This window comes from Leishmania panamensis (genome assembly GCF_000755165.1).
Source record: "Leishmania panamensis strain MHOM/PA/94/PSC-1 chromosome 26 sequence".
NCBI lineage: Eukaryota > Euglenozoa > Kinetoplastea > Trypanosomatida > Trypanosomatidae > Leishmania > Leishmania panamensis.
Genome location: NC_025872.1, coordinates 436,428 through 457,942, shown reverse-complemented (window position 1 = coordinate 457,942; position 21,515 = coordinate 436,428). Strand labels below are relative to the sequence as shown.

Sequence of the window (21,515 nt, the reverse complement as noted above, 5' to 3'; positions counted from 1 at the left end):
CCGTGGGTCCCAGGCGACTTAGCCTCATCGACTTCACAGAGAGAACGAGAGACAGATATGCACCCTATAGAAGAATGGTAGGGAAACAGACGGACAAGGGCGAACATCTCCGATACTCCCCCTGCCCCCCATCTACTCTCCATCGCCACCTACGTACCTCCTCCCCCCGCTGCCTGCAGATGCTGGCTGAATCTCCCCTTTTCTCTTTAGTTCTTCTTCATCCGTGTCACTGCACACCCACCCACCCACATACTCGGGGATGCCACGCGCAGGCGAGTGCTTCCCCGAGTAGCTCGCAGGGGAGGCGGCGGCGGCGAGAGAAGGGCGGTGAAAGAGAGGTGCGCCACTTGACAGATGTGGATGTGTACTGAAGTGCTTTGCCGGAAGAAGAGGAGTATGGGGGCGGTTTTGCCTGCCCTTATCACTGCCGACACCGCAAGTGCACGCCTAGACATGCGCGCGCCCAGTCGGGCATCCAGCACCGCGCCCCCCCCCTCTCTCTCTCTCTCCGCGGAGCCTCTCACTCTCTCCAGCACCTCCCCCTTTCGTCCCGATCCAACCTGGCAACCTGCGTGTGAGAGAAACGGAAAGCGCGGCGCTGCCCTCCTCCAACCGCTACGGTGCGCCATCACCGCATTGGCATTCACATCTTTGCCTCTTCCTCGCTTTTCTTACGGCGCTCCACGACGTCGTAGTTGTACAGTCGCGACGTGTTCACTTCCAAGATGGTCTGCTGCTCTTGCAGCCACGCCAGGTCTTCCTGCGTTGTCGCGAGGTTCTCTGTGGCGCTCTGCAGGTTGCGCTCCAGCAACTGCATGGCCTCCTCATAGGTGTACTCGACCATGACGTTTGCGCCAAGCCACAGGTGCACCGTTTTCTGTGGAAGCACCTTAGCCTGGCAGAAGATACTCTCCGTCAGTCCGTAGTTCGTCGTAAAGCCTTTGCCGCCGTTCTCTTCCACTAGCGACTTCTTCAGAAACGCCAGGGTCTGCAGCGTCTTCTTGATGTCCGGAATCTTCGCCTCGAGGTTGGCCATCGTGCGGATCAGTCGGTGCTCCGCGAGCTTGTATTTGCTGTACTGCTCACTGAACCGCTTCAGCAGCGTCTCGGCACTGTCGCCGCTCGACTTGACCAGCTCCGCCACGTTCTCGACAAAGGCGACCTTCGGAATGCCACGTGGACTGACGTAGTCATCCTTGAAGGTGTACTTCTCCGTAATGGCACTCATTGCGCGGGCAGGTAAGCGAGAACGGAAGAAGGAGAGGAGGGAGGGGGGGGAGTAGTCAAGGGTGACGAATGATGCTGTGATGACTTGAATGCTAGCCCGATGCGGAAGACGCCCAGGGAGAGGTGAAGTGAGTGATGCCCCCACCCAGCCCCCCACATACACACATAGGCGCATCCCCAGAGCACAGAGACACGTGGAAGGCAAAAGCAACAAGAAACGTAGGTTGGAAGACGGAGACAGGGCGATAAGAGGCGGTAAGGCATGGGGGGCTGCTGTTGTAGAGAAATGAAGAGAGAGGGGGAAAGGCATCAAGCAGCGTGCACTCAGAAAGAGGTGGGCAAGTGAGAGAGCGCTTTCGCCTTCCTCATGCGCAAGCACGTAGAGCAACGGGGGAGGGAGGCGACAGGGGACGGCGCCACATACACGAACACGCAGTCAGGAAAGAAGAAGAGAGAGACGGGATTGCTGCTGCATCAGTGCCGTTACTCCCAACTACTCATGCCCCAACAGATGAGGGGCCGACGTTTGCTCGTGTGCTGATACGAGAGCACGAACACCCAAGCAGAACAGAGGAAGGGGGAGAGAGGGCAGATGGTGATGCGTAAGTATGCGTGTAAGCACGGGAGGCGTGCCAACAAGAACCATGAGAGGGAGACAGGCCAACACGCGAGGTGTAACGCCCATCATACACCTACACGGCGGAGACTAAAAAGCGGAGGATCATGCCAACAACACTAGTTGCTAGCTCCCTTTGACTGCTGTGTCCCCTCAACTGCTATGGCGTGCTGGCGAGAAGAGTAGGTTTGAATACCGGCAGCAGAAGATGTGGGCGAATGCGCTCGCGATACCACGTGGACTGCAGAAGATTCAGCTCTGGTGGTGCGTAGAAGAGGGCGAGCCGCCCCTCGTAGGCTTCCTGCAGAAGGGCAATGGCCGCACGGTGGACATCGAGGGCCCCCTTGCCATGCTTCACGAAGAGGCGGCGCTTCTTTGCATATGCTTCACACAGCTCGTGCGAGCTCCAGCCATCCTCTGATAGCGCGTACTCGGGCCGCTGCATTCCGTACATTTTCTCAATGGGCAGATACGCCGCCAGGAAGCTGATGCTGGTCTGGGGGTCGCGTGTCTGAGCGATCTGGTGCGTCCCGAGGACAGCCTGCAGTGGGGGCGGCACGCCGAAGACGGGAAGGGCCAAACCAGGGCTGTCCACTAACGTCAAGTGCGCTTCCGGCACTGGAATTGTCTGAATGTGTTTTGTGTGGCCTGGCGTGGGACTCACTGAGACCACCTTCGTGCCGCGAATGCAGTTGAGCAGGGATGATTTGCCCACGTTGGGGTGACCAATGAAGCCAATGTGGAGGTACGAAGGACTATCTGACGCCCGGTCCTCTATAGCGTCATCGCTCTTCTCGTTTCCGGAGTCGTCACCGGTAGGAGCGCCGGCCAAGCCACCGTGACGAGCCAAACGCCTCTTCTGCGCTTTCTTTTGTGCTGCGCGTGGTGCTACGCACCGCAACGACGATGTTGCGTACATCGGTGACGGCGGCGAGGCTGCATTTGACCGTTCCACCGCAGCGGCATTCTCTCCCTGCGCCGCGGCACGCGCCAAAGTGCCCAAGCGGCGGCAGGTCGCCAGCAGCTCGGCGATCTTGCCAGCGACCACCTCGAGCTCCTTGTAGGCGCGGCGATCCTGCTGAAGTGCGTACTGAGCGGCCTGCATCCCCACAAACAGTTCCGTGGCGCCGTAACAGAACTCATCATCCTCTTCGCTGTCGCTGCCGCCTGCAGCAGCGCGCTGGCGGCTGCCAAGGTGCGTCGCCACGTTTAGCCGACCAGTGCGCAGCTTCTCGTAGATGTGCGCGTTCGCCTTCTTCCGGTTCTTCTGCCGCCGTGTTACATCCACCTCACCGTCGCGTTGTCCCGCCGTTTCAGGTATCGGGTTGGCGGTGAAGGTGCGCAGTACAATGCGCCCACTCACGGAACCTCCCTTCGCAAGGCCTTCACTGCGGCAACACTTGGTATCCTTCTCTCCCAGCTGCTCTGCTGCATCCAGCGGCTCCACGAAGAAGCCCAGGTCCTCCAAGTAGCGATAAAGGAATCGCTGCCAGTACTGCAGCGTGGAGGCTGGAACGAGGTCTTCCTTGTTCAGCACAAACACGCACGGCTTGCGCGTCTCTTTCGCAATGTAGGTGAGAAGACCGAGATGGGCGTGGATGATGGGGTATCGCGCATCGGCCACGACGACAAGGACGTCACTCAGCTCGACAGTGCGCCAGAGCTGCTGCCACACCTCCAAGTTCCGTTCGTAGGAGCTCACCTCGAGGCCCTCGAGCGCAGTAGGAAAGGGGTAAGCGTCCACGCAGTCTGTGTAGAGGCCAAACCGCCTTTCCTCAATGCTCTTGATGTACTGTGCGTCGTCTTGATGCTCCTTCGCAGAAGTGACACCTGTGTGAACTGCGGACGCATTGCTGTCGTTGCTTCCAGCATCACTTACTTCATTCTGGTCTGAGCTGCATTGTCCCGCGCACGTTGTCCCCCCGTGTCTGCCTTTCGACGGCGAGGTGGCGGAGTCGTCCACAGGTGCCCGAGGAGTTGCCGCTCTCGATCGGCCCGACTGCAGTTGGGTTGAAGCACCACTAGCACCAGCCCTTACCGTGTTTTCATCTTCCACCACTGCTCTGCCTTCGGTTCCAACGTGCCAGCCTCGCGAGGGCAGTTCCACCGCGAACGGGAAGAACACACTGCTACTCACGCCGCCGAGCGCATCTCCGGCAGACGACACCAACGGACGCTCCATGCGGCGCTGCTTCTCCGCCGCGATGACGGCAAGGTTTTCCTCCGCGTTCACTTGGCCAGCATCCCCGCCGTCCCCAGCGCCGCCACGCCTGGAGCTCACGCCTGCCGCCGCCGGTGAAACCACGGCCGCGGCTGAGGACGCAGAGGATGGAAAGGCAAACCACTCGCCAAACGCAATCCCTGTTGGCGGCATCGTTGTCCGGCACGGAATCGGTCGATAGTTCAGCTGCTTGCGGGCAGCAATGACGGCGGTGGTTTCTTTGGCGAAGATGCTGCGCACCCCATGATGACGGTCCGCGTTGTACATCATTGTCGACAGTGTGCTGCACCGCATCTGGTTTCCACATTCGCCATCCGAGTCATTCGATGCTGCACTGCTGCCAGACTGGTAGTCTTTGTCATCACAGCCACCGCCAGCTTTGCGATGCGCAGAAGTCGATGCAACGGTGCTCTCTTTTTCACGCTGTCGAGCACGGCGTCCACGTGCTGGGTCCTGCAGATCCGCTCGCTTGCGTAGGAGAGCATCAATGACGTCCTCGGAGGCATCGTCGCCGCGCTCCACGAGGTCCTCGCGCAGCTTCTCCCGCTCCCGGTCGCGCACCTTCGAACGCTCTTCCTCATCCCGCTTGCGCTGCCGCTTCATCTGTAGCTGCTCCTTCTTCTTCTTGCCACTAAACGGTGGCATTGCAGTGAGGGCGTGTCTGTGACTGAGGAGATTTTGCGGTGCGTCCTCCTGTTTTGCCTCCGCCGCGAAGCCAATCTACGAGAGTCAGTGTTTCTGCGGTGGAGTGCCTTTCGCTTTGACAACGCTGAGTTCTTCTGGGAGATCAGGTACACATCCGTGCTTGTATGATGATGATGATGATGATGATGATGTGTGTGTGTGTGTCATGATGGGTCAAGTAAGGGAGAGGGAGACGGTGTTTGAGGAATGGGGGCAGGGGTAGAGCGGAGGACCAGGCGCTGCAGGGGATGGGACTATCATGAGGGCGGCGTTCACCCAGCAGTGCCAATTCACCGCTGTTGTTGCCCCTTTGTTCTGTAGTCGATAAATGCTGTTTTTCCCGCGGTGGCAGATTGGGATGGGGGAGGGGAGGGGAGTAGTTGAGAGGAGGATGCAGAACGAGACATCAGGCTCGAGAGAGGGAGAGATGAGCTACTACAACACGCGCAGACTTGACGTAGACCATGGCCACTGTGGATTGGAGCTGCACGACGGCACGCAGCAGGGTGAATAAGGTTGTTCACGATAAGCATCGCCCTACCGGCGACGCTGCGAGTCCGTTGAGGTCGTGCATAGTGATGAGAATGAGGAGCACGAGCCCTTTGTGAGCCGCGCCGGCGGCAGTGCGCATGACGACTTTGCATGGACCTGCGCAGAACAGATGTTGCGGTCGGGCGTGCCGACGGCAGTCCCCGAACCCGCTTCTCACTGTTGTGACGCGGAAGGACGAGGACCTAACAAGGAAGAGGCCAGCGTGTAAGGATGCCGTTGACAAATTCTCTGCCGGAGGCGACTGCAAATGCGGCTGGGCATTCCAGTCCGACATACGCACGGCGTCTACGGAGAATCAGAGCTGATGAATGGGGCCTAGCCGAGCGAGTCGATGCCAGAGGCGAAGGGATGGCCAAAACGTGGAACACCGCCGCTGGGCTGACCCACGCGCAGCAGGCAGGCTGCTGCTCAGCAGCACTGCTTCTTAGGCGGTCTTCTCGTCCTTGACGATGTCGCGTAGCTTGAGTCGTGATGAAGGCGACGGCGATAGGAGGACGGTGTGGGCACGGGTTGACAGTGGCTGTCGTCTTCCGCTCCGTGGTGCCCGCCCTTTCCGTGCAGCAGGCCATCGTTGCTGACTATGTCACCGCGTGCAGCAGCATTCTGGCCCTCCCGCACATTCTCCCTTGTGAAATTGGAGCTTGGCAACTCGCAGCTAGGCATGTGGCCGTCGTCATTAAAGGATCCCCCGCCGGACGACGGCGAAGTGCTAGTGCATGCCTGCTGCAGCTGTCGCCTCAATGAGTGGAGCTGCGGTGTTAGCCACTGAGCTGCGGAGGAGACCGTGATGGCGCCAGCTCCCGCTTGCTACGGGGGCGGCAAGGAGGTGTACAGCGAGCGCAGACGGCCTACAGCTGCCGTGTTTCTGTGCATCGGTACGCGCGCCTCCTCCCCCCTCCCCCCCACCCACCCCATGTCGTTTTCATTGCCTCGTCGAGTCTCGGCTGACGCTGTGACTAAAATATGGCGTCGTGCCCGCAAATGAGAAAAAAGCATCGCTGTGGCCGTTGTGTGAGCGCGGCTGTCCCATTGCGCGAGGCTTAGTGAACAGCGTAGTGGAATTGGCCGACGATAACGAGACCGCTTCCAGTCGTGCGGCGAGAGGCAGGCGGGTGGGGGAGAGGGGCGGGAGACAGGAGGAAGAGAGGTAAAGAGCAGCCAAGTCAGAGAGAATGACAGGGCTGTCGTAGGACGATGCTACGGTGGGCGGGTTGGATGAAGTGAGAGCTGAAGGGGATCTCGTCACTGCAGCGCCTGGCTTACATCCTCGCTGAGGTGCGAAAGAGGAGGGGAGAGGGTAGGAGATCGACACTGTAGGGAGAAGGGGGGCAGACGTGACGGAAAGAGGGGGGAGACTACCAATCAGCTTGTGAGTAATGACGCATCTGTATGTGTCAGCGTGTGAGCGATACGCCGCTCCGCGCTGGCGCTGTGCATCTGCCGCCTCTGCTTCGCTGGGTCGCTGTTTTTGCTGGCTTGCTTCGCCCTCCTCATGTGTGTATGCTTCCAGCAGAGGGGAAGGAGGGGGGAGGCTGGCGCAGTAGTAGCAGCTGCCGTCATCCTCATAGTTGCCACTACCATCCATCGTAGGAAAGACGCACACGCGCGCGAGAGGGGCGTGGGTGGAAGAGAGGGATGAGGGAAAGAAAGAGAGGTAAAGTATGTCCATGCAGCGACTGACTTCACTGTCTTGCTTCTGAGGGTTGCTGATGAGCTCAAACACTAACACTACCCACACACGCACATGGGCACCCATACTTATACGCCGTGACTATGAGCGCTGTCAAGGCATTGGCCTTGCGTATGCCTGTCTTCCTCTTCTCGTGTATGTCCTGCTCGATTCGGGACAGAGGGTGAGGGGGGGGGGAGGGGGACGAGACAACAAGGCCAACCGTTTCCCAGCAAAGGGGAAGCCAACGCGTGTTGGTGAGCATTATTCGAAGAGGGCCCTTCCGCAATCAAGAGAGGAACAACGCTTCGCCTGGTTAGGCGAGGAGAGGAGGGAGCGGGCGAGTAGAGAGACTCTACAAGAGCTGCCTCGTCACGGTCGGAGGCAACGACGTAGGCGTCCACTCGTAGGCGTGCACCCCAATGTGTACACCAACGCCGTTGGCTGTGAGACCTGTGGACGCGTACTGATAGCTTCGCCACCTGATGGCAGCACCTCCCCTCAGTAAATGAGGGAAGCCAGTCGTGACCGAGCGTCTTGACTCTTCAGATCTGCCGGATAGAGCTGGAGAAGAGACATGATCAGCGTTTGAACTTGCGGCACTCGTGCCTGTGCCATCCGTACGCGCTTCGCCGTCGTATCGGGCGTCTTGCCGTCCATGAGATCCTTCATGCTCTCTGCGGCACTGCTGGCGTCCGGCGCGTCGGTCCCTACGTCACGCAACGGCTGCGACAGGCGTGTCCGACTCAGTTTCAGATTGCACCTCAGCAGCTCAAACAGCTGATCCACAACCGCAGACGGAAACGCGCTGCCATCAAGTGTTCGACTATCGATGTGGGCGTCAATGATGTGCAACATGTCTACGCAGTACTGACTCTGGCCAGCGATAAGTGTCTCCATCTCTTTTAGGGCGTCGCGATGCTGCGCATCGTGCACATCGTCCGCACCCCTCGCAGCTAGGACGCTGCCGAGCCGGTTCGCATCCTGCACCGCCAGCATCGCCGCTGTGCGTAGCTCACCACGAACGAGGTTCACATCTACCAAGGCCAGCACCCGTCGCAGCGCGGGGTCGCCTTGGATGGGCTCAAATTCCTTCTGCACGGCACGACGGGCCCAATCCACGTTGACGCGCGCCACATCGCCAAGCGTCGCGTACGACCGGGCGAGGTAGAGCGCCTCAAGCGCACAAAGTACACCAAACGCGTGAAACTGCGGGGCGTTGAAGTAGTAGGTCTGCATCTCAGCATCGGTGAGGCGACGCACGTCCATGCCAAGCTGCTTGTGCAGCTCCTGTAGTTCTGTGTGCGCCTTCTTCTTCGTCTCCTGCAACGTGCGTCGCAGACCGTCAAGCTTCTCAGCTTCCTCAGGCAGCTGGATCATGTCCGCGCCTACTAGGGCGTTCATGATCTTGTCCTGCAGGAATGTTGTCGAAGTCCCATTGAGCAGGTCTGCCGTTGCAGCGGAGGGCAGCGGGCTCGCGCTGGTGCCACTCGTCCCGCTTGCCTTGCTCTGGCGTGCTAGAAGATCCACATTCATTTCCTTTTGGTAGTGCTCGAGGAACTTAATGAGGATACCGTTCAGTCGCGCCTCAGCAATGTGGCCCACAACTTTATCAACAATGGTGCCTTGCATCACGAAGTACGTGATCGGAAGCTTCGCGCGCTCCACCGAGAAGGCGGAGGCCAAATTGCGGTTCTCATCAGCGTTAATCATGCAGAGCTTCAGCCACTCCATCTTCTTTGTTCTCTGAGTGGGTGCAGCAGCTGACGCTGACGACGGAATGGACGAGGTTGCGCTGCCCTCAGCGTCTTCCGGTACCTGTCTGTCGTTCACCTCCACGGCTAGCTCTGACAATGCCACCTTCGCTGTACTGCTGCCGCTGCTGCTTGTCGACCCTGGTGCCTCGAGCCCTGCTGTCTGAGCGTTGATCGAGTCCACTAGCTTCTCTGCTGTTTTCAAGTAAGCAGAGCAGCTTCGACTCGAGATGTAGTAGATAAGGCAGATGGCCTGCTGTGACTGCAGCACCTCTGACTCGAAGTTCGATGCATTCGTGACGTACGAAAGGTGGCGCACGGCGTTGCCGGAATGCGGCGCCGAGGGCCGGGCACCGCTGCATTTGCTAACGTACGCACGAAGCAAAGACGAGGATACCGACATGAGACGTACACCGAGATGGCTGAGCGACGACGACTGCGCAGCTAGCAATCCAGCAACAGCCGCCGTTCTTTTCTGCCACCTGTGGGCAGCGCCATCGGCTACGCCGCGGAGGCCAGTGGTGTCAAGAGGGATGAATGCCCGCTGACAGAGACTGCGTCGCATTATGGAAGAGACAGTAAGGAGGGGTGGGTGCACTGAACGCTGTGTGTGTGTGTGTACGTGTGTGTACGTGCATATCCCGGGAGCCAACGTACAAAGCGGGAGGAGGAGGAGGGGGGGGGGAAGTGGAGAGGAAAGAGGCTGTGCAGGCAGGAGAGGTAATTAGTGCAAGGTGAGTTCAATAGAAGAGGCGATGGGTAAATCAGAGGAGCACCTGGGCAAAAAACTGCCACACAGATGCAACTCAAACGCAGACACTCACATCCACGCGTGTGCAATCGCATCTTTATCCAGTTGGGCACCACACCTCTCTAGAGAAAGAGATGACGACGCTACATCTCACAGTGGGTCATGCGTGGTAGTAAAGGAGTGAGGAAAGTGGAAAGGACAACGTGAGACACACGTGCTCGTCACTCGGCAGCTGACGTCGCGGAGCCTCCCCCCTTCTACGCACGCTCATCCATCCCCCTTCCTTTCCGTTTGTTTCAGCAAAGGACTGCCCATTCCTTACGCCTTGTGCATTCTTTACTCCTGCTGTCGTGGGGGCGCCCTGTGGGCGAGGAGCGACGCGCATAAGAGAAATGCACAGGCGCGCCGATCCACCGATGCTCCCCCACGCAACGAGAGAATAACGAGGCAAAAAAGCCCCCCTCCCTTCCTCCTCCTCCTCCTCCTCCTCCTCTCTATCCCTAAAACCAACGAGCAGAAAAATGCACGACACGCGCGCCACACAAAACAGCGGAGGGCAGGAGGGAGGGGGGAGGGGGAGCAGACGCATCTAGTTAGGTTCTATGGTAAAAGCTGATGGCGGCACTCGCTCGACAGCAGAAGAGCTCACTCGACGGCCATACACACACGCCCCTAGGAAGGAAGGGAAGGAAAAAGTGGGGAGAGGGAATGAAGGCAGTACCTCTGCATCTCTCTCTCTGTGTGTAGACGTCCTTTTCCCTATCGCCTCTCGCTTCTCGTAGTTGGCATGCCGCGCTTTATGTTGTCTTTGTGGCATTGAAGGCTGCTGCGCGCACCGCTCTGTGCGGCACTCTCTTCACAGCCAATCTTGCCTATCCTCACTACCGCGTACGGCCTTGGCGATTGGGAAGCGCGGCACATTCTGCGAGGAGAGTTCCTGGTACTGGACCGTCAGGTACTTGCTGAGGAATTCCTTGCGATGCGCCCACAGCTCGATGCGGCGCTTGTAGGGGACCTTGGGTGGTGTGTTGAATAGTTTGCCGTCCTTAGTCTCGCAGATAAAGGCGCCAAGAGCACCCTTAAACTTGCCTTCTCCGGGCACGAAGCCTACAATCTTAAACTCTGCGTCGTGCATCTGCTTGTACTTGAGCAACCCAAAGCTGCGCTTGCCGTGTTCGTAGGGGAACTTGGGAAGTCGGATCATGACACCCTCGAAGCCCTGCGAGCACGCTTCGTCCAGTACATCCTTCATATCGCTTGGGTGGACCTGTGCGGCAGGGACATGGTAAATCTTCACGGCCTGACCGTTTGCTGCCGTGGCCACACTGCCGTGCTTCGCGCGGATTACCTTCTTCTTCGCGTCGTCGTGGATGTAGTTGCTAATCCGCTTCGCTCCGCAGACGGGGATGAGCTTCTTGAGCAGCTGATAACGCTCGTCGAAAGGGGCTGACGGGGACGAGAGCTGCGCACTATACATGATGTCGAAGGCGAAGTACTCCAGTAGCCGTGCCTGCGCCTCCATGACTTTTGGGCTGGACTTCTTGTTGAGTCGGCGCACGAGCCCGTTGAGCTGCTCAAAGTTGCATTCTGGTGCGAAGAGCTCGCCGTCCAGCATGAGCGTTGGGTCCTCCTTAAAGAGCGGCAGTAGCTGCGGGACGAGGCCGTGACAGCACTCGAGAACGATACCGCCTCGGGAAAAGAACTGAACCTCCTGAAGCTTCTGGTTGTACCCGATCATACAGCGGATGCCGTCGATCTTGGGGGAGGCGAGAAGCAGATGCTTGTCGGGAGTGGTGCCATTCTCGCCATTGCTACTCTTCGTGAGCTCGTCTACTACAAGCTCCCAGCGCTGCGCAAGCATGGGCTGAATGTTCAGCGACTCCCAGTGTGGATTGGTGAAGAGCACGCTACGGTAGTTCGAGTGAATCATGCGCGGCGCTTTTATGTATTGGGGTTTCTTGATCACCAGCTCCCCCTGCGCGTTGCGCAGCGTCACGTTGTCCAGCCTCTTCTGCGGGTTATGACAATGCGGGCACACGCCGCCCTCGTCAACGAAGTGCCCCACTACCATCTCGAACTCCTGCAAGCAGCTGGAGCAGCGCCACACCGCCATCTTCATGCACACGGGGGATACGTTGCATGGCGTCTGCATCACGCTGCCCCAGCACGGCCCCACCCAGCAGGCGGCGATGTGAGGAAATGCATCCTGAATGGTGGTATTTTTCAGTTGATCGTAGACGCGCTTCTGTTGTAGTGTGCGACGACCGCGGGCCCCAAAGAGCTTACTCATGTCTGCTGGCAGCGTTGAGAGGAGCGGGCGGCGGCAGCGAAGCATTTATCATCCAATGAAATGATATTGGGATGGTATGTGTATGCACGCTCGCGTGTGTGTGTGTACGTGTGTGTGCGCTTGTATCTGCGTCTGATGCACTGCGTGCCTTGGCGCACCTTCGCCCTCCGTGTGGTACATACAGCACCCCCCCGAAAAAAAAAAATAGCGCCGTCGAGAATCGCTCGTCTGAGAACGGCTGCGCTGCTGGAGGTCGATGCACGCAGGGCGCGGTTGTTTCCTCTCGCCGTGCAACGTGTGTATGTGTGTGGGGTAAAATGAGGTAAGGCCTCGGAGGATGTGGAAGTCACGTGTGCTGAAGAGGAGAGAAAGAGAGGAGGGGAGTGGGAGGAATAGGGTTCGTATCTATGAGTTAGTTGCGTGCTTGGGAAGAGAGAGAATGCATGCTTGAATGAGTGGGAGACGGACACGCTAAATGGGGAAAATGTATCGAAGTGAATGATGTTGTGCGCACGCGTAAGTGTGAGTATGTGTTTGCACTCGTGCATCTACAATTTTGCCTGTGCGCAGCCAAAAGAGGTGGGGCGGGGGGGGGGGGGAGAAAAAGAGAGACCCTGACAGTGATGGTTGAACTACACTGGACGAACGGCGGAGGTGACGGCGGTAGACAGAGAATGAGCAACACGCTACCTCTCCAAGGGGATGTGCTTGAGAGAGCGAGAAGGAGAGGCAAGAGGAGAGGGTAAGAACGAGAAGAAGCGAGGTAAGTGAAAATACCATGGGGAGAGGGGTGGAGGAGAAGCGGAGAGACGACGAGACGGTTGACGGTGGCTTCGCCGTTTCCACAGAGAAATGTGGCTCAAGGTGTCTCTCACACTCATGTAACATTGAATGCCAGTTCGAAGGTGAGGGGGTGGGAGTGGGGTGAGTGAGGCATCACTGTGGCAGGAAAGGGGTTACTGGGCTAGTCGCGTATGGTTTACTCAAACGTGAGGGAGACCAGAGAGCCGAGAAAAGAGCGACAGAAGAGGCGGGTGCAGAGGGTTGGTGCATGTAGCAGTACAAGACTTGAGACTCATTATGGTGTGATCCTGTGGTACAACTTTACTGAAAGCGTGGAGAGCAAGAGCGACGAGGCGCGCGGCTGTTGCAGCCTGGGCGATGCCACAACAGGCGTGAAGGACGCAGAAGAAGAGAAAGTAAAGCGGCAACGCGCGCGCGCGCACACATTCACACAAGGCGAAGAGCGAATGGCCGGTGAGTGATACAAGAGAGAGAGAGAGGGGGAAGAGTGAAAGTGTACAAAAGAGAGAAGGAAACCCCCAAAAGAGAGAGAGGTGAGGTGAGGTGAACAGGCAAAGAAAAGGCAACAGGACAGCACGGCACATGCCCTTCACGGCTTTAACCCCCCTCCCCTCTCTTGTCCTCTTCTCGCTCGCGCCCTCTTCCCCTGAATTTAGAAATTCACCGACGAGGCACCGCTAAGCGAGAAGGCGAGATGGGGAGAGAAGTTCAGCGTGGGCAGTGGGGCGCAGGTTGGAATGGATGCGAGAATAAGTGGGGGGGGGGGCGATGGTGCGAGAGGAAGGCGAGTGGTGGTGGTGTGGCGAGGCAGACCCGCCTCCCATCCCCGCATCCCTCACTCCCCTCCCACCACACCCACCCACCCAGGCATACAAAAGAGTAAAGGCGCGAGACCGAATAGACGCAGCCGGCAGCAGGACGAAATCGACATATAAAACAGCGAGAGAAAGAAGGGAAGGGGACCCGCGTAGAGTTAGAGAGGCGTTGATACAGTGAAGGTGCGTCTACGATCAAGGCCAGGAGGATGTGTGGAAAGGCGAACAGCGTGGTGGGCCACCACAGCATGCGTGAGAGCAGTAGAGGGTATTGGACCAGATATGGCTGTGGGATGATGTGTCCAAGGAGTCTCACCAGACTCGGTGCGGGTAGAAGGCAAAGGTGGCGGCCAAGGAGTGAGGGACTTTGTGGTCGAGGGCTTACGAAAGATCACCAAGACCAACACATGAGGCGGTCAATGCTTGAGGTGCGCGTACGATACCACCACGCATGTGAGGGTGTCCGTGTACTCGCGAACTTGAAGAGGGGAATGGAGGAAGAGAAAGAGAGGGCGGGAGGTTGTTACACAGCGTCATGCTTCTCACCCCGCTCCACCGCCATCACACGCTGCCTCCCTCGAGTTCCCTTACCCATTTCACTGCTGCTGCCCGAGAAAAGGCTACAGCCAATCGTGCCCGTCCGCTGCGCCGCGAACGCACTTGCCCACGGGGAAGCGCGGGACGCCGTCTGGGGTGATTTCCTGGTACTGCACCGTCAGCACCTTCCCCTTGTACGCCGTCTTCCATGACTGCCACATGCGCCGCTTCTCGGCATCGGTGCTGGCTGGGGTGACAGTGAAGCGGTGCTTCTTATCCGGCGTCACGCAGATGAAAGAGCCGAGGAAGCCTTTCCACTTGCCGGAGCCTTCCACTGCACCTACAATGACATACTCTGCGTCCTGCATCACCTTGTACTTGAGCAACGTGCTGCTGCGCTGTCCGTAGCCATAGCCACCGTCACTATTCTCCGTCGCGGCGCCCGCTCTGGCTTTGCCTTCATTGGACGCAGAGCCCCGCTTGATCTTCTTGATTGCCGACTCTAACTTCTTGTTGCGGTCCCTGTCGGCAACCGTCGTGGCGCCCCGGCACTCGCGGCGAATCATGATACCCTCGTAGCCGACTCTCATGGCCGCATGCAGCACGGTGTCGACGGCGTCGATGGTGCACAAGTAGCTCGGCACACGCCTCAGCACTAGCGGATCGTACCTTGAAATGTGCGCTAAGTTGTGGACTGTCACGGATGCCAGCAGTCGCTCAAGGACGCCGTAGCGAACACTGAACGGCACCGCCGACCCGCGCCCGCCGGGGAACTCACGACTGTAAAGGATGTCAAAGACGTGGTACTGCAACTGGCGCTGCAAAGCCGAAACTTCAGGGGTGAGCCATTGACGTGTCGTTCGGATCGCCGATGTGAGCTGGTCGAAGCGGATCACTGCCGGCAGATCTGTCTGCGCCACACCAGCGGCGGCTACCGAGTTGTGCTTGTGCTTCTTGTTCCCGTATGCAGCAGCGAGGAGTGAATTGTAGAAGGCCGACACCGGGTCTTCCTCAGACAGCGCCGCCGTGGGGGACAGCCGGGGCGATTTTCCTGCTGCTGTACGCACGGTGCTAAGCTGCACCAGGTTGACGGAGTCGTTATACAGCTCGCCGTCAAGCACGAGCGTCGGGTCCTTCTCGAAGAGGTGCCGCAGGGCTGGCTCGATGGCGTCGTCACAGCACTCGAACAGTGTGCCCGAGCGGCTGAAGAAGAGCACCTGCTTTGTGTCTACCCTGTACGCGGCGACGCAGCGAATGCCGTCCAGTTTTGGTGACACCTGCAGCACCTCGTCGGACGCGATCTTCCAACGCTCCTTATCGTAGCTCTTTGCCAGCATCGGCAGCAGGTTACGCGTCTCCTGCACCCGAAGGTACTGACCATCGGCCACGCTCTTGCTGAGAAGGTTTGCGTTCGGAGCGGCGATGGTGTCAAGCGTCGAGCTGGGGCGGCAGCGATGGCGAAGCACTGCTACAGCCGGAACGGACTTCTGCGCCGACGCAGCGGTGGTTCGTTTCGTCTTTGTCGATAGCGAGGCGGCATTGCTGGCGCTACGGGGACTTGACGCATCCTTCCTCGCGGACCTACCGACGTCCAAGGTGGGCTTTGCTCCGCACTGTGGACACGCACCACCGGCGGCGAGGTGCCGATCGATGCGTTTATTGTGCTGATGATGGCAAGACGGGCAAATCCACCACGCCAGTTTGCGACTGTCAGGGGTGACGTGCTGCGGCTGCAGCATTTTGTTCGACGCCGCCGCGATCCATGTGCGGGCGATGGCGGGGTGGAAGTCTGCTAAGGACAGCTTGTGTGAGCACCAACCGCCGTCTGCTGTCGGTGCAGTCGCTTTTTTATTTCGCCCGCCCGTTGTAGTGCCTTTCGCCTTCGTCGTTGCCACCCGCTTCGCCGTCTGCCGTCGCAGCAGCGTCGGACGCCCAATTAAGCCACTGCCGCCGCCGCCGCCCAGACGTAGTAACACAGTCGCCTTCATCATCTTTCTGAGTTGATGTGTGCGGCGCTGCGTGGAAGTTTACAAATATTCGTGCGAGCGACAAAGAGGAAGCTGGAGGACGTGCACTTGTGCTTCTGATCGATACTGCAAATAATCAGCGAGCAGCAGGCAAGCACACCCGTTCTGTGTCACCACGCGGCGGGGAATAAAGACGAAGCACCAGAGAGCCGGCGGCGTCGTGCTTGTGCTTTCTGCCTCCACTTCTCTCTCTTTCTCTCGCTCTCCCTCTCTGTGTTGCGCTTACGTGTGCCCTACAAAGGAGAGGCGAAACAGCGGCGGCGAGTAGTCTGCGCAATGGGGAGGGGAGGGGGGCGGGTGGGGCGTCTTGCTGATCGGTTTAAAAACCGGTTAAGGGCGCACACGCCCCCGCACACACGTGCGGCTGTCACTGCACGTAATAGCTCAAACAGGAAAACAACGTCACCGACGCAGCACAAGACCTCAGCAGGCGCAGCTGCCGCACGGAGGAAGGTGACAGCAGCGATGCGCAAGCTCGGACAAAGGACCCACGTCACTCTCTTAAAGGGGCAATGTAGTAGGTGTGAGAGAGAGAGGTAGTGAGCAAGCGCTTGATGACGACGTGATTTGGGGAGCTTGCGCGTGTAGTTGCTTTTCCCAATCAGAAACAGGCAAAGACACACACACACAGAGAAAGATGGTGCCTGCTGCTGCAGCTGTACGTCCCTCTCCGCGTCCTTGTGCTCCTGCGGACTTCTCAAAGTGAAGTGCAGCCGTGTTGGATCGTTTTGCACGCGCTCACCTTCTTTCTCTCAGTGTTGTGTGTATTGAGTCTCTGTCTATGCAGGAGGGCCTCCCACTTCTGCTTCTTAGGTCTCTGTGTGTTCCGTGCACGTGTGTCCGTCTCCTCTCGCGCCTCTCTATAGGTGGTGCAGGTTCCCTCAGCCCTTGGGTGAAAGAAACCACAGAGTCAGGAGGGAGAAGCAGCGAGGAGGAAGGGGTCCGTGCGCGCGTGTCTGTGAATGCGTCTGTCTGCGTGTGCGTGTGCTTGGGCAGTGTGGCAGTGCCTGTGGAGGGTAGCACGTGTATGCGATTATGACCGGCGGTGAAGGGAGTAGGGGTAGGGGGTGGGGTGAGCCCACACGGTATTTAGGAGCGAGAAGCGGCAGTAAAGAAGATGGAGAGGCGGTCAAACGATGTGCAGCGGGTGTGCAAGGAGAAGGGGGGGGGGTGGAGTTGGGAGTCCACCAAGGGGCAACAGACGGGGACCAGTGTTCTTTCCGCCCTTCGTGCGCTGCGTTGACTTCATGTGCTGTGATGCTCCTTGTACGTGTTCCTGCCATAAGGGGTGGGAGGCGACAGAGCGTGTCGATGCGCAAAACCTTCCTTTCTCTCCGCTTTAGCCCAGCCTGCCGAGGCTACCAACTGGTACCCTAGACACGCTTAGCCCTGTAACGCTTATTTGCCCTGCTGGAAGTGAAGGGGAGTGAGGGAGCAGGCACCTCTTTCCCAAGCGGCAGAGAAGCGCTCTTTCTCCCTTCACTCGTGAGGCAAATACACACACATGCGTACACAGACATGAGTAGACCCTCACACGGATACATAGTCGGACATCGCAGCTCTACTCAACGCTAGTCAGACATTAATGTTCACGGTGCTACTGCGGGCCACCTGGTTGAGTTGATCGTTCACCCGGTCGAGAACGTCAACAGCTTCCTCCTCTTCCCTGTGCACCCCGGTGATGCCGGCGAAGGGTGAAGATGGTGAGACCGCACCGGCACCCGCTGCGGTGACGAAGGCGCTGCGGGGGACGCGAGGTTTAGTGTCCGATGATGCGCGATGTTGCTGCTGCTGCTGCTTCTGCTGATCAAGGGCATCAGCAATCCACACCTTGCATGCCTTCCACAGAGGACCATTACCTGCTTCAGCGTCTCTCGCGTGAACAGGAGTGCTTGCCACGCTGCCGTCACTGTGGTCTTCAGGGGTTAGCATATCCGAAAGGGCAGCCTTTACAAGCGCAAACTGCGCCTCTGTTACTGCCTCTAGCGAGGTGGTAGGCAACCCTGTCGCCTCTGCTCGAGCACCGCGCGAGTGAGCTTGTGCACTGAGATCGCCTCGGTGTTCTCTTCTCAGGATGCTCTCCACTGCCGTATCGTCCCCATTAAACGCAGCAATGCAACGACAAAGTTCTAGTGCCAGAGCACGCTCCTGCCTTGTCAACGTACTCACCCTTGTAGACGATGGTGTTTTATTGTGCGGCGCCTCACCCCACGTCGTCACGAAGCTGGCTAGGAGGAGCACCAGTGCATGGCGCAAAGCGTGTGTTGGTGCACACAAGCGATGATGATGATGATGATGTATCACAGGCGTGGGGATCGGTGGTGTTGCAAATGTGGTCAGGTAGTGGAGAACAGGGGCAACATCCTTTTCCAGGCAGTCCGCCAGTGCTGTGCTGACGGTGCCAGGTGCTGTATACCTGCAGCTCTGAATTCTATGTGAGGATGCGGCGGCCGACGCCTGATGCGGTGTGTGAAGTACGGCAAGCAGCATGTGCGCACTCCACGTGGCCAGCAGCAACTCCAGTCCCCCCAACGGCGCCACTGGCGACGACAAAGATGACAGAGGTGACTCTGCAGCCTCGCACACCCCTCTCAAAATGTTCGCGCGCGCAGGCGGGTACACCTCGGCGAGACGGGCGGATGCCACCGTAAGGAGTGTTTGGTCTACCCAATGCTGCGCAATAGACCGAAGTAGCGGCGCTGGGAGTGCGCCAGATCTCGCGTTGCTTGCTTTGTCAGCGCCGCCTCTGTCCAAGTCCTCTTGCAACTGTAGCTCATCGAAGAACGCATTCCAACTAGGCACCCACGCATCTGAAGCAGGTGAACTACGAGAGGCTCTCGCCAGCGCTGTCGGCCATCGGGCGGGGAGGCGAGCATGCGTGCGCAGCATCATCGCAGGTTTCAGTGTAAAGCAGCGAAAGACGAGGAGGATCAAACGAGTGTGTGTGAGTGTGTGTGTGGAGTGGAGTGAACATCACAAGTGCTCCGTTGTACCCCCTCAGACTGGCGTCATTACAACAAAGAAAGCGGACGTGCTGTGCAGGGGGGGGGGAAGAGGAGAGCGCGCATGCCTGCGAGGGATATGGAGGGTGAGGGAAGGGGTGCGCGGGTGCAGAGCAGAGACACAGGGTGGTGCTAGTTGTCGTGCCTCGGTGAAGCAGGGGGGGGGAGGAAGTACGGGCCATGCGCGAGTCACCCATCGGCGTTCTATGAGGCCTTCTTCTTTTGCCAGCCTTTTCACGAGAATCGACCATTACACAGAGCGCAAGCGAAGTCGAGACAGCGACGGAGCTTTTCTGGTGAGGTGGGGCAAGTGGAGAGGGGCGATGATGCATCTACCCGCCAACTCATACCTAGACGCAAGCCCAAGCCTGTAACCAAGCGCCGCTCCTCTTCCCAGCTTGCTTATCCCACCTACTGAAGACGACAAGTGCGAGCGACCACCACTCATAAGAATGAATGTCCTTCAGGGTGACTGCAGGTCATCTTCTGCTTGCGCTTTTTCGCTTTTATCGGCCTCTTCAAGACATGCGCGGTTACAGAAGGAAAGACGAGAGAGAGGAGGGCCCACTTCACGGATGACGCCGCCGTGTCTCCACCACCAAGCGGCAGATGGCGCTCGTACACGACCGTGTTTACATCTGTAGAACCGCAACGGGTGAGCACTGCGCATAGCACACAAAAGAGCTACCGGCTCCATTTCGGTGAACAAGAACAGCTGGCCACGACAGCAACGAGAGTTACGCAGGCAGTACGCCTACAAAGACTCCTACAGATATACACACACCGTGGCGTAACCCCACTTTACACCTGATACTTTGACTTTGGACGCGAGCGCTTGCCCTTCGTCTTGGCCGCACCAGCGGACGACCGTGCCGCGCTGACCAGCTGCGAGGACAGGCCCATGTCCACAGTGTCACCCTTCTTCGTCTTGCTGCTCTTTAGCTCAGGGAGCATGCCGACACGGATCATCTTGGCGAAGGGCAGGTTGGCCACGGCTGCTAGCTTGTAGCGGCGGAAGCGGAAACGCTTGAGAATGCGATGCTTCTTCATCTGGAAGCGGCGAGCCAGCCAACGTGAAGACGGGTACGGATAGTTGCGCGGGCCATATGTGACCTTACCATAGAACTTTGCCGCCCAGCGACATGACAGCCGCTCCAGCAGCTCGCCATACTTGAACCTTCCACTCGCAATGGTTGCTGCTGCAGGGCTGACGATGCCGGCGTTGGCGGCTACATCGTTCAGTTCCGGCACATCCTTGAGTAGCAACAGCAGTGGCCGCATCGACACGTCCGTGGCGGCGCAGACGCGCTGACGGAAGGACTTAATTCGGTAGTTTTCGTTGAAGCTCGTGGCGACTGTCGAGGAGTTCTGATCAACAAACGTGGAGCCGTTGGCAGCAGCGGCGTGGAAGGCCGACGCCGGTGGAGTCAGAGGGGTCACGTCCAGGAAAGTGCCGCACCGACCGCCGCGATAGCGCGCGCTTTGATTTCGGTGGTCTATCAAAGTCGACTGGTTCCTGCAGTTACGCACTGTGGCGGTTTCGTTTTCCTCCCTGTACGGCGTACTGCTATGGTTTCTCGCGACAGCAGCGGCGACGGCCGATGCCACGTGGAAAAGGGCCGCGCTGCACTTCATCAGAGCGGGAGAGGGAGGGGGGGGGAAGGGTGCGGAGGTGTCAAACGAGATTTGCGTGCGCGCGTGGATGCGTATACGACGTGTTTGTGCGTCTCCTTCCTAATCCCGCTTTGTGGGCTTTTCGGGGGGAGGGGAGGGAAGAAGGCGGAAGGTGGCGGCGGAGGAGAAGGATGGGGACGGGGAAATGAAGGACAGAGGAGACTCGCTTTTGACATTGGACGAGTGACGTGTGTGTGTGTGTGTATGACTTGCCCGTGAGCGCACCATCCCAGTGCAGGGAAGCAAAGCTAACAGACGAACACCCATCCAGAAGGATCCACCGAAGAGCTGCATCTACACCAAGCAGTGGCCAGAATGGAATAGGGAAGTTGTGTGGAAGGGGGTGAGGGTGGGGGGGGGGGGGCGGCGGCGCTGACCCAGCTACGCTGAAGTAGATACTCTGTGCTGTACTACCCAGAAGCAATAGTGGGGCAGGTGTAGGCAGACAGTCGCAAGTATGAACACTGAGATACACCGCGTACCCCGCCGCTACCGCCCTCCCAGGTGAATTGGAGCGCATGAATGTCACGTCCCCATGGCACGTCCTCCAGTAAGACAAAGAGGAAGCAGCCCTCCCTTCCCCTTGCATCTTGTGGGCCAAAATGGTGGTAGTTGTTTAGCTGGCTGAGGGTTGGTGTGGGACGAGTCTGGACGACTCTTTTACCCAAAAGACACACACACAGGGCCGTACACGTTATCACAAACGCACCAAAACTTAGCCTCTCCGAGTGAAAGGGAAGGACACACCCAAGAGAGAGATAGGGAGGGAAATAGAAAACGAGCGAGGGTGTGCAACACCGATACGCCTCCAGATGTCTCGCGTTGTAGTAATACGGCAGTGACAACGATACAAACCAGGCGTGGGGTATGTAGTGGTGGCGACCCACACCCC

At 58.5% G+C, this 21,515-nt stretch overlaps 7 protein-coding genes across 7 annotated transcripts; all 7 read right to left on the bottom strand.

Moving 5' to 3' along the window:
- Positions 1–643: 643 nt before the first annotated feature.
- LPMP_261360 (prefoldin-like protein) lies at positions 644–1,228 on the bottom strand (the record flags this gene model as incomplete). Its single annotated transcript, XM_010701654.1, has 1 exon — positions 644–1,228. The coding sequence occupies one exon, from the start codon at positions 1,226–1,228 to the stop codon at positions 644–646; it is 585 nt and encodes a 194-aa protein (XP_010699956.1).
- Positions 1,229–2,003: 775 nt separating this feature from the next.
- LPMP_261350 (guanine nucleotide-binding protein-like protein) lies at positions 2,004–4,709 on the bottom strand (the record flags this gene model as incomplete). The annotated part of the gene is made up of 1 exon (XM_010701653.1): positions 2,004–4,709. One exon carries the CDS (start codon positions 4,707–4,709, stop codon positions 2,004–2,006), a length of 2,706 nt encoding a protein of 901 aa, XP_010699955.1.
- Positions 4,710–7,470: 2,761 nt separating this feature from the next.
- Positions 7,471–9,126, bottom strand: LPMP_261340 (hypothetical protein; the record flags this gene model as incomplete). The annotated part of the gene is made up of 1 exon (XM_010701652.1): positions 7,471–9,126. The coding sequence occupies one exon, from the start codon at positions 9,124–9,126 to the stop codon at positions 7,471–7,473; it is 1,656 nt and encodes a 551-aa protein (XP_010699954.1).
- A 1,204-nt stretch (positions 9,127–10,330) lies between these two features.
- Positions 10,331–11,764, bottom strand: LPMP_261330 (mitochondrial DNA ligase, putative; the record flags this gene model as incomplete). Its single annotated transcript, XM_010701651.1, has 1 exon — positions 10,331–11,764. The coding sequence occupies one exon, from the start codon at positions 11,762–11,764 to the stop codon at positions 10,331–10,333; it is 1,434 nt and encodes a 477-aa protein (XP_010699953.1).
- A 2,239-nt stretch (positions 11,765–14,003) lies between these two features.
- On the bottom strand, positions 14,004–15,908 carry LPMP_261320 (DNA ligase k alpha, putative; the record flags this gene model as incomplete). The annotated part of the gene is made up of 1 exon (XM_010701650.1): positions 14,004–15,908. The coding sequence occupies one exon, from the start codon at positions 15,906–15,908 to the stop codon at positions 14,004–14,006; it is 1,905 nt and encodes a 634-aa protein (XP_010699952.1).
- Positions 15,909–17,522: 1,614 nt separating this feature from the next.
- LPMP_261310 (hypothetical protein) lies at positions 17,523–18,839 on the bottom strand (the record flags this gene model as incomplete). Its single annotated transcript, XM_010701649.1, has 1 exon — positions 17,523–18,839. One exon carries the CDS (start codon positions 18,837–18,839, stop codon positions 17,523–17,525), a length of 1,317 nt encoding a protein of 438 aa, XP_010699951.1.
- Positions 18,840–19,750: 911 nt separating this feature from the next.
- On the bottom strand, positions 19,751–20,584 carry LPMP_261300 (hypothetical protein; the record flags this gene model as incomplete). The annotated part of the gene is made up of 1 exon (XM_010701648.1): positions 19,751–20,584. The coding sequence occupies one exon, from the start codon at positions 20,582–20,584 to the stop codon at positions 19,751–19,753; it is 834 nt and encodes a 277-aa protein (XP_010699950.1).
- Between the last annotated feature and the right edge of the window lie 931 nt (positions 20,585–21,515).